Below are 16,822 nucleotides of genomic sequence, written 5' to 3' on the forward strand. Positions count from 1 at the left end.
ATTTGAGTAAAGATAATTTGTTCTTTGGAAGTTAGTTATTTCGTCATATTAGTAGTCACTTCATATCGCGCTTGCGTATTGGCGCGACAGAGCTAGCGACAGCTGTTAAAATTAATTAGACACTATGTGAATTAACATAGGATATCCTACAAAATGAGGGCAGCACAAGTCGCATACATAACAAAACATACCTACGCTTGAAACTCTCAACGTAATTGGAAACTGTAGAAAGATCCGAAAGTCACATTTTCTGCATCTCAACACACAGAGAAAATACATGGCAAACGATAGAGGTTACCATTAGAAATTAAACGCAATTTTCTTTTTAATGACATTTCCCTGAAGTTTTTGTACAGTCAATGCCCTAGGTGCCTATCGAATATGTCAATCGTTAACTTTCCGTAGCAAAAACAAAAACGAAACGCTAAGGTACCTGTCGCACAGGCCGAGTCATATTTCTTCAAGACAGGTTGATACGTGTCAGTTTAGAATTTAAGCGATTTACCTGATGGCTAGGCACATAGATAGGAACGGAAAATTACCGCATGTTGGTGATCGTTATCACAGTTTTGTCTTTTTAGCTTTTGACATTCTATTAGATGTTAAAGTTAATAACTTAATACACATAATTATAGTTAATGTTTGTGTTTATAAGATACATTAAATACGGATTGTCAAAATGTATTAACATGTTCAATGTCTTATCAAATATCTTACAATCTAAAAAATATCCTGCGTTTAATTTGGGAAAAACCAGTTCGGGCAAACTCAATCGATATCATATGAAGCTGTTAATGCAAATTGCAAATAATGATGAGGTTTTACGCGACTTCAACATTCAAATGAATTACACAATTTTTACAAAACACTCTACTTTAGGATATGATTGTGTTAATGACCAATTATGAATATTGAAATCCAATTGGTCTCAGTTGAATAAAAGAGCTGATTTTTGGAGTAACAGTATCAGTATACAATTTAACTTCATTTCATTTGGACAACAGGATAATTTCTTTGAAATGATATCAAAGGTAAGTTATAAACACAATAAAAAAAGCATATTATTGAAATACTTTTAAAATTTCGCACAACATAAAACAAATAGAAAATTATAATACAGGTATTGATAGACTTTAACGTGTAAGTGTAATATTAATAAGGCAATTACTTTCACAGGTAATATGTTTGGCTGCTGTAGTACTTGTGGTGGCCGCACAAGGTGGGCACGAGCATAAAATCGCTCATTCCTCCCAGTATATAAAACGCCATGACGGCCCAGCCCTGAAGGCGTATATTAAAGTTCATAAGGAAGAGCATCATGAACATAAACATGAGCATGGACAAGAGCAGAGCCAAGAGCATAAGGAACATAGCCATTGGCATGAACTGAAACATGAACATGGACATGAACACGGACACTGGCACGAAGAGAAACATGAGCATAATGAACACAAGCAAGAGCATGGCCACGAACATTGGCATGAAGAGAAACACGAGCACGGAGATGAGCTTGGGCATGGACACTGGCACGAAGAGAAACATGAGCATATTGAACACAAGCATGAACAAAGCCACAACCACAAACATGAACACAAACACGAACCTGCCCATTCCTCGCAACACATCTCCAAGCACGACGGACACGCGGAGGAAGTCATCATTAAAGACCACCACGGGCATGAGAAGCACGTCGACTACTACGTATGTATTTGATACCTGGATAAATATTTTTACAGCGACAGTGAAATCAGTTTGATCTGTTAGACATTTAATGTGTGATTATTTTTTTATTACATTTTAGACGCACCCCAAGTATGAGTTCAAGTACGAGGTCTCGGACAAGCACACGGGCGACCACAAGACGCAGCACGAGCACCGCGACGGCGACGTCGTCAAGGGCTTCTACAGCCTGCACGAGCCCGACGGCTCCATCAGGGACGTGCACTACCATAGCGACAAAAAGACTGGGTGAGTGATTATTTCAAGTCGCTTAGTATTTTTGAGTCATTCCAATTTTCTAGGTATTAACTTTTTTATTTTTGCTTTTTAGCTTCTATGCTGACGTCAAGCACAGCACCCACCATATTGTTCCGGAACACCATCACCATCATTAAAATAATGAATATCTTCTGTTGATTTTTTTGTAATAATATTGTAAGATTGTTTTTGATTTTGTTATTGTTATTGTTCGTAACTTAAATAAACAAACTTGTTATACCTAAAAGTTATTTTCAATTATGACTTCTATTATCAATTTTTTACGCAAATGAGTAGATGAACAGCATTTTAAGCAACAAATACTTAAGTGGTTTGTTGTAAATTATACCTTAACTATGCTTAAATGCCGAAATAAAAGCGATATTTCACCATCCGTACCTTACATATTGTTGTTAATTTGATGATTAAGTTATATAAGTATTACTTACTCATAAATGTATTTCATATTAGACATCTATTCTAGGTCCAAATTATTATAGTACAGAAAATTAATGATCGTTAAAAAGGTGAAGGGGGTAATGCTTGGAACAATACTTTTGGCTTCATAACTTTGGTTACACAGGCCAGCAGTGGGATGATAGGTTACAGAAAAAAAAAATTGTTAGATTGGTTATCAGTGTTATCACCTTAACATATTAGGCAGGAGGGCTGCAGTCGAGACTAGAAGTCGCAGGCTACCGCCGGAGATGGCCTCTTCAGCGTGATTTCCACGATGCGACAGATTTTTTTCACTGGTCGAATGACAGAAAATACACCCAATTACATATTTCGTCAGACATAAAGTACCTTAGAAACCATCGCCATTATGATAATTTAATAGTGTTAATTAATCCAAATCCAGATGTGAACTGATACTAGTTAGTAAAACAAAACTGTTCTTTTATAATTTGACTCAAAGATATTGGTTTCAATACTTTCGATCGATGTAAATGGTCTTTAAGAAAATAATGTCAAAATCGGAGCGTTTGGTAACGATTGTAATATGCAAACAGATAATTGCATAGTCTTAAGCATACTTATGTTAACGCATATAATACGGAGGTGTATTTTCTGCGGATTCTATCATTGTTACATAAATCTGGGGCGAAATCAATTTGGCCTGGTTTGTGTCACTTATCCACGGGATAAAGCATCCGTCATTTAAAGTATGTCAGGCTGACAGATGTCTTATCCACGTGGTTAAGTGATAAAATTGGCAGCATGATACACCGGCTGGTTTGTGTTCGGTTTATAAAAAGGCTGGACTTTTTGAATCGGGTACATTACACACATTATCGTTGCCGTACATGGGGAGACAGTTTTAACAAAAACCAAATTCCTACAGTTCTAGACGTTTTGTTAATTTTGTTTGATTTGTTTTATGTATTACACGTTTTTTGGTTTATTTTATAATTTTATACAGCGTGTGGATTCCATACGGGCGAATAATGTATGGAGTTATAGTATCTGATCAAAAGAATCGTACAGGATAATCATTTTGTTAAAAACTGTTATTAATTAAGAGTATTTTTTTTTAATCTGACCAAGCACCAATGAGAGTTTTGAATGATTCACGGTTATTTTCATTAGACTTATATTGACCGGGATATAGACCGTGATTACCTTTTTGATTTTTGTCGAGCTCCCGATATTTCGACGCAGTTGCATGCATCATGATCACGGAAAACTGACGAAGGCGGGTGGATGTTAAAGTTGTATAGACAGCGCGCGATCTACCCTCCTTCGCGCGCGTTTGGACAGACCATCGAGTGTGAACGCGACCAGTGGTAACGCTGAAAGTGAACGCAGCCGACGCGCGCGAAGGAGGGTAGATCGCGCGCTGTCTATACAACTTTAACATCCACCCGCCTTCGTCAGTTTTCCGTGATCATGATGCATGCAACTGCGTCGAAATATCGGGAGCTCGACAAAAATCAAAAAGGTAATCACGGTCTATATCCCGGTCAATATAAGTCAAGCACCAATGTACTCCAACTTAATTTGACATGACATAAACCAAGTGAATGATGAAATGACGGATGATAGGGAGGTATGGAGGCGGAAGACATGCTGCGCCGACCCCAAATGAATGGGATAAGGGCAGGCGAATGATGATGATGATGATGATGATAAACGTACCTACGCTAATTGATGTGGACATAATACATTGCTTTAATTTTAATCATCTATTCAAGAAAAGAACCATGTAGTTAGACTCCCTAGGTCCGACACTAATCGCTATTAAGATATTCGCCTGTATGGAATACACGCAGTTACATCATTGTCACGGGTGCTGGCTGAAGATATGATGCACACATACGTGCGGGCTATTGGCCCAGGGAGGAAAATGAATTTTATTTAATCGTATGGCATAAATAGGTTCACAGGTATACAGTATTTTATATCATAAAAAGTATGTCACAAATTGATGTCCAAGGTTCTCAGCCATTGAGCTGCGTCAGGAGTAGTAGTTTTTGTAAATAGTCTAGCTTAGCCTTACTAATACCTTCCACGTTTAGCTGACATATTCGGATGGAAGGGCCGATGTGAGTGGAGAATGATCATCCCCTATCCTCTTTGTAACTATCTTGGATCTAAATAGGCCTTTAAGACAAAGATGTCTTCATTGTTTGTTACGAAACAAGGATGATGGCACCATTTCCTTGCATTATTTGAAGGAATTTTCAAGCTCTTCATTCACCAATTAGGTACGTCAAATATATTTAGATAGATTATCTATTTAAGTACTAATACAATTGCAAAACATAAAAGGAAATAACTGTTTTCGATTACAAAGGAAACAATTAAAATAAATATAAATCATACAGTAGGTAAATTCTAACCATGTACTTATCTAGTTACTTTATATACTTAACTTCTAATAACACAATAATTGCCCAGTCAACCTGATCATATCTGATATTGTTATCTACTCCAGTTAATTACTTAGATAAAATGAACTGCATTGCACAAATTAATAGACAATTTACATCTAAACTATGCAACGCCAGGCGTGCGGTGTATCGTGAACAATGATTTACGAAATAGTTGCAAACACTGCATGACTTGGGAGCAAAAATTTACCGCCAATGAGTTAGTGAAATCAATATTGCCTTGATACCCTTATCGACTATATAAAAGTCGTAGATTTTTCTGAATATGTATCAGTTAGTTGTTGGGCTTAGGACAAAGCTAAACAAACCACTCAAAATGTACTCGAAGGTAAAAGCTTAATTTTATTTACAATATAATGTATATGAATTAACATAAATATAAGCAATAAATAATAACTCATAATGTGAATAACTGCCCAGATACCATTTTTGATATTTTTGTACCATCGCGTATTTTTTCTATTATCTTTACCTACCTACAACTACCTACCTCAATTGAAAATTAATATTTTTTTCAAAGATGCAGCTTATTAATTTGCAATAAAAAAGATATAAGGCGCCTGAAATCGAATGCACCTATACTGGTTTTTTTTGTTCCTTTTTGTAACCGTGAAACTAAAAGTTCATTGATAGCATTAAGTACATTTTTCTCTTGTCAACAACGACATCATTAGAATGACACATCTTGCTTCAATTTTGCGAATTTAGATTTGCCCTGTTAAATCCCTCACTTGGTCTTACTCTATACTTTATTTTTGTTTCATAACATTCTGTTACTTTATTTTCTGCAGGTTCTGTGCCTCGCTACCCTCCTGGCTGTGGCAGCCGCGCACTACGGGCACTCATCCCAGTACATCTCTCGCCACGACGGGCCGGCGCACCTCGTGCCCATCCATGGACACCATGGCCATCATGATCATGACTACTACGTAAGTATTGGCGACTGAATTTAAAAAAAAAAGGTTTTTATTTCGAACTTTACCAGTCTTACTGCCGAAGTTTTGTGGCAAAACATGACTGCCGATTGAAAATGCAGCAAATGTCATTACAACAATAAAATCCCTAGCATACATGAAAAAATTCTCTTTGTTCTGGTATCAATCAAACTGGCATCTAAAATTTCTTAGATATTTCACAAAGTTCAACAAGTCTCAAGTTGGCGTTTATGAATCTATCTATTCATCCTCAGTATTTATATTGTGACGTAATCGCCATTATGTATTGTCCTGTGTGGCAGTAACATCAACTACATAACCATTAATTTACAGGCTTACCCCAAATACGAGTTCGAGTACAAAGTAGACGACCCGCACACCGGCGACCACAAGACGCAGCATGAGCACCGCGACGGCGATGTCGTCAAGGGTTTCTACAGCCTGCATGAGCCTGACGGTTCCATCAGACATGTCCATTATCATGGCGACAAACACTCTGGGTATGATCATAGACAACCGATCTTGTTTCATGTAGTTTGTATTACACAAATGATGATGATTGCCGTTAAACGTAAGTTTGGCGAAACGATTACAAACAATACATTTAGTTCTCTTTGTTTTCATATTAAAAAAAAATACAACTCACGCATGTATTCTTAAAGAGGACAAACAGAACACAATGAAACTGCTCAAGTTTAAGTGCCATTCGTAGCAACTAATGGGGAAAGAAAATGAAAATGTGGTGTTGCAGTGACACCACAACACACCATAGGTAGTTGAATCCATATCCCACAGAAAACTTAATAAATAAATAATAAATATTGGAAACACCTTACACATATCAACATAGCCCCAAACTAAGCAAAGCTTGTACTATGGATGCTAAGCGACGATATAAATATACGTACTTATATACATAGAAAACATCCATGACTCAGTAACAAATATCAGTGCTCATCACACAAATAAAATAACTTATTACGACTATTATCTACGGGAGGAAATGGGGTAGTGAAATTACCCGCCACCACATGGCATTCAATGAAATAAGTCTGTCTACAAATCTTGATCTAGTATTTAGTTTAAATACACAGGGTTTAGCTAATATGATTCCAATCGTTTGTGTTACGAGACCGTTGACTCTTCTAACTACAATATCATATCCATTATGTAATTGAGAAACTTAAAGTATTTCCTTGTCTTATGGAAAATAATGGTTCTTGGCTAGTCTTCCTGGTATATTAATTATTTTTTCATGATATTAACCGTTTTCTTTTTTATATTTTTAGATTCCACGCTGACGTGAAGCACAGCACCCACCACATCGTGCCCCACCACCACACCATTATTAAAATAAATACCAACGACTTTGTTATGTACTGTTTCTGTTTGTGTTCGACTTTGATATGTTTATACTAAATAAAAAATATGAACTTTTTTTATGTTTTCTTCGAGTTTCCGAAAAAAAAATGTCGATTTACATAAATCGTCGTGTTTTTATATATCGCCACTTTTCGATTTTTTTACGCACTTGTATCGTATGTACTATTTTTAATATAGCATATTCGATATATTTTTATAAAAACTTGTTCAATATAAAGTGGAAAATATAAATAAAAAATAATAGTCTTATTAATAATAATTTAAAATTTAGCTTAAAAGCCAAAAACAAGTGAGTGCAAGTAAACAAAATTATTCAATACTTACGTTCGTATTCGTATATACAATTGCGCTATCACAATCGCTTCTTATGCCAATTTTAGACTATGCAGACACTTGTTATCCAGATCTTAATGAGGACCAGCTTAATAAACTCGAACGCCTTCAAAACCTTTGTATTAGATTCATATTTGGACTGCGCAAATTTGACCACATTTCCAACTTTCGCGCCCAGCTCAAGTGGCTCCCTATTCGTCTCCGCCGTAATTCTCATATTTTAGCTCTTCTCTATAATATTCTTTTCAACCCCTCTACTCCTTCCTATCTTAAAGAGCGTTTTAATTATCTGTCCTCCGTCAGACCTTCACGGAAATATCAACTTGCTCCTCCTCCTTCCTCTACAAAGTTTTACAATGACTCCTTCACGTTTCGAGCGGTTCGGCTGTGGAACGGCCTGCCGTTAGAGATTAGGTGTGCTAAATCACTTGAAAGCTTCAAAACTCTACTAAAAAATCATTACCTATCTCTGCCTTAATTTGCTGCTGTGTATGTTATGTTATGTATGTATGTATGTGTGTATGCATTTGTGTATGTATTAATACTTATATGTGTATGTTTGTGTACATGATATTTTATTTTTATTTATTTATTTTTATATTTTATTTTTAATATTGGTGTATATAATTATTTAACTTAGTGTATGTGTAATTTTCCTATTCCTTTAATTATTTCTTGCACTACCATTTTCAAAATGTCTATTCTTTATTTCCTGCTACCCTAAGGTTGTCTGGTAGAGATCGCTTACAGCGATAAGACCGCCTGTTGCTATGTTTAATGTCTGCTATTTGTAATCTGTTATCCTTGTGGTGCAATAAAGAATATTTACTTACTTACTTACTTACAATATTAATTTGAAATAAATGTTCTATCTTGCAACATCTGTTGAGCTTGTTGAGTATCTTGCAAACAAAGCTAAAATCAATTGAATTTTAAGTTTCGGTGACAATGCAATCATTTTATGGTACCTTAAACTTTACTGATGTGATGATAAAGACCAATCAAAATCTCGAGTATCCTGAGGAAGTCTTAGGAAACATAGTTTAAAGTAGTTCTTTTTTTTTAACAACTGTTGCAATGTCTTAATGAGAAGCAAATTAAATTACTTTTAATGAAGAAAAGTAGCAGTATTTGTATTTAAAAAAAAACACAAGATAAGTAATCTACATAGTCGTAGCCCTTTCCAATCGAAGAAATCGAGGTTTGCTAAAAAAAATTGAATTTTAATGACATTTGTTAAATTTAATGACAGTTATAGATCCTTTCATTCACTAAGACGCATGCTCCGATTTGATATGGTACACTAATAAAGGGGTAAATTTCACCAATCTTCACGTCACCGGGTCATCTGTTAGAAAGCATATTATGTTACAATTTTTTTAAGCACTAAACTGAAATTTCATGATTTATCGTTTCAGCTGTAAGTTTTCATTGCCAATTATGCAGAAATATGCAAATATAGAAAGTGTTTGAGTCGACCGCGACCCCAGTCAAAGCCGACACGCAACAACGCCTAGACTTTTTGCGTGTTGACACTGAATATTCGGTCATCGGCCACGCGTGATACGAGAAACGAGAATCGTCGGCTTGATTAGACTTGTTTAATTTATATTTAGTAACATGAAAACTATAGGTATAGCTAGTAAGTAATATAAAAAGAAAAGATGTGAGTGTTGAGATGACGAAAGAGGAGAATGGAAGAGGAAGACATGTTGTACAGTCAGCTGCAGAGAAAAGTAGACCCCACTGCATACAAAGGAGGATGGGCATTTTGGGCCACGAGCGAACAGAGATGACACCTATAGTAAAGTGTAAATATTATCAAGTTATGCATGCCGCTATAAGACATTGTTCTTAAAAATCACTCTTTGTTATGGTACAATTAAATAGTACCATAAAAGCTGCTTGAAAATGTGAAGTTTCTTGACGTTTTCTAAACAGATACTAAATGAAATTTATATATATCCTCAGAACTTCTTTTTAGAGCAGAAAATATATTGTCATGTTTAGTAGACGAAGAGCAAATGTTTTGGTGAGTTGGCATATTTAAACCAGATGAGGGTCATAATATGGGCGCAGAAGGAGTCTCCTTAGGTATAACAGTTTTCTCTCTAAAGGACCGATTTTTCTAATATAGCTCTGGCATATCCTTGTTTGACACGAAGAATCCTAATCATGTACATAACTTTCATTTGTGTTCGCTCATGCCCAAATATCCATATAAAATGCGCATGGTCCTTTGTGTCCAGGGGGGTCTACTTTTCTCTGCAGCTGACTGTACCGACCCCACATAACATGGGATAAGGGTAGGAAGAAGAATAGCTAATAAGTAGCTACTTTAACATAACTTTACTACTACAAAATACTAGATTTTAAGATATATCCCTTCCGTAGGATAATGGCCAAAAAGGATTTACGTTGTATGACACAATAATTTTATGAAATCGTGTACATATGTGCCTCGATTTTCAGACATGGCTGAAAATTGATTGTGTATTTGAGACCCTGAGAGCTTAGTTTCCGTCGACTTCACACAGCACCAAGTGAGGGAATACTTCATATTTCCCTTATTGGTAAGGAGTTATACAAGAAATTGCTATTAATTCATTAAGTAGCCGCGGAACCCTAGAATGCGGCTCAAATTCAAGGTTACAACTTATCCGATATCGTAAATCCATAATGCATTTAATCGTTAATGAACTGGTTTGACCATATTTTAACACATGTTCTTACGTAAACTTTCATGAGTGTTAATATATAAGAAAAAATATCACTTTATTATTATCAATTAAGTCTGAGACTTAAAGCAAAAGACACAGTTACTCGAAAAATGTACACTAAGGTATTTAATTTTATCTAATGTATAATACATTTTGAAAACAGTCGCATAGACTATTTGTGTCAAACGTCCAGTCAAGGGTCTTAGTTTGTCCTCGTCTTACTTTATACTATCAACAAAGTCAAGGCATTCTTATAGCGAGCGTCAAATTGGGACTCTTTGCTTATAAACGTTACACATTTCAAAAAAACGAACCTAGTCTTTTTAGGTACAGCCAACAAAATTACAAGCTTACAATTAGTATCTCTGTATGCCATGCTAATCATTTTGCTAACTGTATTGACATATTTAGAATTATCTGTATGTAGTGCATGTGCTTTAGTGCCATTTATTGATTAAAGGTTTGCAATACTCAAACACACTGAATACGCAAAAATATGAAAATAACAGGTAGTAACCATCAATTTTCATTTTACAATTTAATTCCTGTCTTCAGATATTCCTAGCCGCCATTACCCTGGCCGCGGCTGCAGCCAGGCCTCAGGAAGGGCACCACGAGCACGGTCACGCTTACTCCTCTCAGAGCATCGTGCTTCATCAAAGCCATGGTCATGAACAAGTACATAAACACCATGAACAACATTCTGCTCTCCAGCAGTCTGGCAAGAAACATGATGAACATCACCACGATTACTATGTAAGAAAAAAATTGACAGATAATTATACTTTTGTACTGTTTTTATGTACGTAATACTTTCTTCGTATATTATTTTATTTATTCTTATTATGAATGGGCTTACTCTTGACCACAGACTAGCCAAAGGCAAAGACGTGGCCTACGATGGAGTGAGCTCGCCCAGAAGATGCCTGTTCATCTCTGATTTGAAGGGTGTAGGGCTACGATTTACACCACCCCTTTTCCGTCCATAACTGTCACTGCAATATCCGTTTCGATTTCTTTCCCCCATTAGTTGCTCAGCTTGGCATTTAAACATGTGCTCTTCCTCTTTTGAGGTTACAGGTGTGAGTTTATGCATGTGTGTGTAATACATTAAATTAAATCAAATAACACTCACAGGCGCACCCTAAGTACGAGTTCGAGTACAAGGTGGAGGACCCGCACACCGGCGACAAGAAGGCGCAGCACGAGGCCCGCGACGGCGACGTCGTCAAGGGCTACTACAGCCTGCACGAGCCCGACGGCACTGTCAGGATCGTGCACTACTCCGCCGATAAGCACAGCGGGTAAGGGTTAAAAATATTGCGTCCTTCGGTATTCCGTCACTCACGTTGAATTTAAAGGATGCATTTACAAATCTACGAGTACCTCATCAATTAATTAGGCCTGTTTCATATTTATGTAGTCAGATTTCAAACGTCAGAATGTGTGTAGGTATGTTTTTAACATTTAAGATCTGATAATTTCATCGTCATAGTCCTAATTTTAAGACTATATAGCATTGGCTATCATTTTCATCACAAAATGTTCTTTCTTTTTCAGTTTTAATGCTGAAGTCAAGAGGGAAGGGCACGCTAAGCATGTGATCCCTACGCACCATCATTGAAAACTACACTTGTTACATATTTGTTTATTGTTTTGTTGTCTAATGTTAATAAAAAACAAGAAATATACTTAGAATTTTATTCATAACAATCATAATCTTACCTACTATTTATACGTTAATGTTCGATTCAAAATCTTGCACCGCAGAGTTACAAAGTTCACATTATATATTGTGTATTAGCTTTTTTATTATTATAAATGGGTTTACTCTTGGCCACAGACTAGTTTTACTAGGACTAAGTAATCTAGTATACAATGCTTTTATAAAATGTCAAGGCTAAACTCAAAAAATCAAAATCACGTTTCTTTCTTCAAGTAAAACACTATCCCGTTTGACACTGTCCCTTTTCAAATGCTGTTTTTGATGCCAATAGAATCCAATTTCATTCAATAATTTACTTGAATGTGTATTTACGGTAATGTACTGAAAAGTTTAGTCCATGGGTACATTTCATTTAAGATGAAACTTGACTCTGTTTACAGTATTTTGTATTAATAAAAAAAAAAATGTTTATATCCAAGAAAATACAGTCATGTATACAATTAAACTGACCTCCACACTAGGCACTGCCTGTCCCGTGGAGGAGATGGTTCAGTCTTATGATGATTATCCTTATTATTATCCTTAACATTAACTTAACTTAATTCTTGACATAAAAACGGAGAAGCTTTCGTCTTTGAGGACATGTCAGTTTTCTCATTTACATATCCGATCCATGTCGTATTCAGATCTTATATTTTAAGTATTTTATATTTCAATAGGGCTGTATATATTTTAATTTAAATGAACTTTTCAACTAATCATGGTAAAATACCTTACATTACAAAGCTTTCTTCCATTAGCTCTAAAATTGTCTCACCGCAAAATTACTTTTTGTGCGTGTTGATTATAATTACAAATTATACTGCTAACAATGAATTTACGAAATAGTTGCAGACACTATGCATGACTTAGTTGGCGGGCAAAGCAGTGAATGAGTTAGTGAAATCAATATTGCCTTGATACCCTTATCGGCAATATAAAAGTAGCGGAATTCGGCAAGTATGTATCAGTCAACTGTTGTGTTTAGCTCCTGTAGGACAAAATCAAATAATTCACAATGTACTCAAAGGTAATTTTAAAACAATAATATAAACCATTTAGTTAATATAAATGACTTTAAATCATAAATTAAAATATTTTAAAATAAAATATTTATAACAGAAAAGGTGTTGTAATTTTTTTCCATTTACTTTTTTTAGAATGTGATTCATTTCATTATTAAGTACATAATTACGTCTTTTTTTTGCAAAAATACTTAAAATTTCAATTTATGTTTTATAACGCTTTTCCCTTTTTTTGATCCCCCATATAATTTCTTTGATTTCAAAATTTAAACTATTTTTTTTAAATTAGTGCAATTCAAACAGTCAAACACTCCCTAATTAAGCAAATGGTGATCTTTCTAAGCCTTTGCTCCTAGCCAACATAATTTATTATTCGATTATAAAAAAATATTTATATGCCAAATATGTTTTGAATTTTCGTTCTATACTTATACTTACATATTGTAAATGGGAAAGTGTGTGTGTCTGTTTGTTTGTCCGTCTTTCACGGCAAAGCGGAGCGACGAATTGACGTGATTTTTAAGTGGACATAGTTAAAGGGGTGAAGAGTAACATAGGCTCATTTTTGTCTCTTTCTAACCCCTACTTTTCTAAAATGGGGGGGGGTGGAGTTTTATGGAGCATTCTGCAATTTTCGAGTTCGACGCGAGCGTAGCTGCGAGCAAAAGTTAGTTGAAAATAAACCAAATTACCGTTTCAGGTCCTGTGCCTAGCTTCCCTCCTGGCCGTTGCCGCAGCTCACTACGGGCACGGACATGGCCACGCGTTCTCCTCGCAGCACATCTCCCGCCACGACGGGCCCGCGCACGTCGTGCCCATCCACGGTCACGGTCACGGTCACGGTCACCATGGCCATGACCACGGTCACGATGTCGACTACTATGTAAGTATTCACTCTCGTAGTGTTCATAAGAAAGTGCACGAATTTGAGCAGCAGCGGTTGGAAAACCTGGATGCTAAGCGTCATAAGTATCCGAAAGAAGCGACCTAAGCCCTCCTACACGTATACGAGTTTGCGAGCCACATCAGAGCATTCCATCATCCGGACAATAATTGGTAATGGAGTCACCTTTGTCGGATACGATAAGGAAGATGATGATGATGATGATTTACTCACGTGATTTGGATTTTCATAAAAGGTGCTCTAAATTGCTTCGACATAAAATTCATCAAACATTTTAATGCTCCGCTATGTTGCCACAGCCACTGCAAGCAATTTAGAGGTGTAAGCTCGTAGCTCTAGCTACTGGAAGCATGTGAGTTGGTATGGAAACCATGCGTTCTCGCAGTGCATCTCCCGCCATGACAAGCCCGCAAACGACAGTATTTTAGAGCGAACCATATCGTGCCCATACACGGTCATAGGTCACCACGCCCATGACCCCGGTCATGACTACATCGACTATTTACGTAAGTATGGAAAACCACGTGTTCTCGCAACACGTCTCCCGCCAATGTAATTCAGCGCACGCTAATACTTTAGAGGGAATAATAATTTTGCTCATTCACGGTCACGGTCACCATGACCATGACCACGGTCAACTCAACTACTTACGTAGTAAACTTGGTGGTATGGAAAGAGCGTCCTTGTTTGCATGATTTCTAGCACGCACTGTTATAATTGAGTTCGTTGCGTTATAGTCGTCAGTTATTGTCACTCGCGGTGCCCATGAACTAAAATTATGATTGTTTATTACGATAAAAAGTTTTGACGGCGGTTGCACATGCACTTCTTGTTATCAAATGTTTCAGATAGAATAGACATGATAAAGTAAATTATTTCACAGGAATTGAACTTGAATTTATTTTTACAGGCTTACCCTAAGTACGAGTTCGAGTACAAAGTAGACGACCCGCATACCGGCGACCACAAGACGCAGCACGAGCACCGCGACGGCGACGTCGTCAAGGGCTTCTACAGCCTGCACGAGCCTGACGGTTCCATCAGACACGTCCACTACCACGGCGACAAGCACTCTGGGTAAGAAGACGATTGATTTCTATAATATCCATTGTACAGGATGTTCAATGATGATCCGATGCTTCAAAGTGAAAATGCTACAAATTACTTCTATTTTCGGCTTGAAAAGTTGTTATCCATCATCAACCTAGGCCACCATATTGGGGAGGTACGTGGGATTCTCACCTCCCGGCTCCTAGCATTTTGAGGGGAAGGAGCGTACCCGTTAAACCCACATCGGCGTTTCCCTCAGTATTCCATTCAGTAGGCCTCATGGGAGTCATGGGATCGCGAACATCCTACCTGAAAGCGATGCCCCCCATTAAAACAAGAATAATATCGTGACTACTTTTAAAATCTCGTACTTTCACGTCGATTGCTATAAAGCAGTACCGCTTTATCAGTTTATTCATATAAAGATACAACTTACATCTCACCTACAATTGCTTTTCATTGACAAAGTGAAGATACAAGTTTAACTAAACTCACTCACATAATATGTTGTATTCCTGAGTCATGGATGTTTTCTATGTATATAAGTATGTATTTATCTATTTAAGTATGTATTTCGTCGCTTAGCACCCATAGTACAAGCTTTGCTTAGTTTGGGGCTAAGTTGATCTGTGTAAGGTGTCCCCAATATATATATATATTTTTTTTTTTTTTTTTTCTAAATCGCCATAATTTATTATATCATAATATTTTTGCAGATTCCATGCTGACGTGAAACACGAGACCCACCACATCGTTCCAGAGAAACACCACCATCACTACTGAATGGTTCCATTTTATGACATTTTACGTATGAATCTGTGATCTACCAATAATTGTTATGTTGTAAATATTTTTTACCTAATATACTTTTTACAAGCAAATCATGTTTTTAGTTACCTAGATTTACATTGACCGGGATGTAGACCGTTATTACCCTTTTTTTGTCAAGCTCTTGATATTTCGACTCAGTCACACGCATCATGGTCATTCATTGGCCATGGGTAACTGAAACGAGCTAAGTGAACAGTCTTACTTTCAGTTAAGTATTCAATATTTTGTAACTGGTTATTTTAGGATACGCTCGAAAATCGAAATAAAAAATAAAACTATGTATTCTGCCAAATTACTTCAAGATTATGCAGTTGCAGATAAGAACTCCATGTTTCTTTGAAACCTCGAGTAGGGATTTAGCTACTTTACATCAACATCCAAGTAGGCGTCTCGTGAGCCTTCAAAGGGGTCTTCGGTTTTCGGGTTAAATTAGACATAAACTTCGTATTATTTATTATTATTTATTTAAGGAGTACCAACAGGAAGCGCGGTAGCCTAGCGGTAAGTACGTGCGACTTTCGTTCCGGAGGTCGTGGGTTCGAACCCCGGCTCTCAGCACTTAATTTTGCGAAATGTCATTTGATATTTGCCAGTCGCTTTTCGGTGAAGGAAAACATCGTGAGGAAACCGGACTAATTTCAATAAGGTCTAGTTTACCCTTAATGATTTAGATTTTTTTTTTGTTTTTTTTTTTATATATTAGATTTAGATTTTATGTTTGGGGTCATAACCTACTAGCGGTAAGAGCGTGCGACTTTCGATCCGGAGGTCGCGGGTTCGAACCCGGCTCGTACCAATGAGTTTTTCTGACCTTATGTGCGAAATGTCATTTGATATTTGCCAGTCGCTTTTCGGTGAAGGAAAACATCGTGAGGAAACCGGATTAATTCTAATAAGGCCTGGTTACCCTTCGGGTTGGAAGATCAGATGGCAGTCGCTTTCGTAAAACTAGTGCCTACGCCAAATCTTGGGACTAGTTGTCAAAGCGGACCCCAGGCTCCCATTAGCCGTTGCAAATGCCGGGATAACGCAAGGAGGATGATGATGATAAGGAGCACCAACAGC

General features: G+C 36.8%; 2 protein-coding genes across 2 annotated transcripts; both read left to right on the forward strand.

Annotated features, from left to right (window-relative positions):
• The first annotated feature begins 1,019 nt into the window (after positions 1-1,019).
• LOC125226490 (histidine-rich glycoprotein-like) lies at positions 1,020-7,244 on the forward strand. Its single transcript, XM_048130476.1, has 7 exons — positions 1,020-1,031; positions 1,177-1,701; positions 1,802-1,968; positions 2,051-2,087; positions 5,663-5,800; positions 6,140-6,306; positions 7,096-7,244. The coding sequence occupies exons 1-7, from the start codon at positions 1,020-1,022 to the stop codon at positions 7,223-7,225; spliced, it is 1,176 nt and encodes a 391-aa protein (XP_047986433.1). The 3' UTR covers positions 7,226-7,244.
• Positions 7,245-10,335: 3,091 nt separating this feature from the next.
• Positions 10,336-15,807, forward strand: LOC125226242 (histidine-rich glycoprotein-like). Its single transcript, XM_048130161.1, has 7 exons — positions 10,336-10,364; positions 10,798-10,998; positions 11,380-11,546; positions 11,803-11,842; positions 13,673-13,855; positions 14,787-14,953; positions 15,643-15,807. The coding sequence occupies exons 1-7, from the start codon at positions 10,353-10,355 to the stop codon at positions 15,707-15,709; spliced, it is 837 nt and encodes a 278-aa protein (XP_047986118.1). The 5' UTR covers positions 10,336-10,352; the 3' UTR covers positions 15,710-15,807.
• The last annotated feature ends 1,015 nt before the right edge of the window (positions 15,808-16,822 follow it).

The sequence above is a fragment of the Leguminivora glycinivorella genome, chromosome 5 (genome assembly GCF_023078275.1).
Source record: "Leguminivora glycinivorella isolate SPB_JAAS2020 chromosome 5, LegGlyc_1.1, whole genome shotgun sequence".
NCBI lineage: Eukaryota > Metazoa > Arthropoda > Insecta > Lepidoptera > Tortricidae > Leguminivora > Leguminivora glycinivorella.

Bases quoted from the DNA above. Each gene is read 5' to 3' on its own strand.
- LOC125226490 (XM_048130476.1), top strand. The intron at 5,801-6,139 runs GTAAGTATTGGC...ATTAATTTACAG, and splicing joins ATCATGATCATGACTACTAC to GCTTACCCCAAATACGAGTT. The intron at 6,307-7,095 runs GTATGATCATAG...TTATATTTTTAG, and splicing joins CATGGCGACAAACACTCTGG to ATTCCACGCTGACGTGAAGC.
- LOC125226242 (XM_048130161.1), top strand. The intron at 10,999-11,379 runs GTAAGAAAAAAA...TAACACTCACAG, and splicing joins AACATCACCACGATTACTAT to GCGCACCCTAAGTACGAGTT. The intron at 11,843-13,672 runs GTGATCCCTACG...TTACCGTTTCAG, and splicing joins GGGAAGGGCACGCTAAGCAT to GTCCTGTGCCTAGCTTCCCT.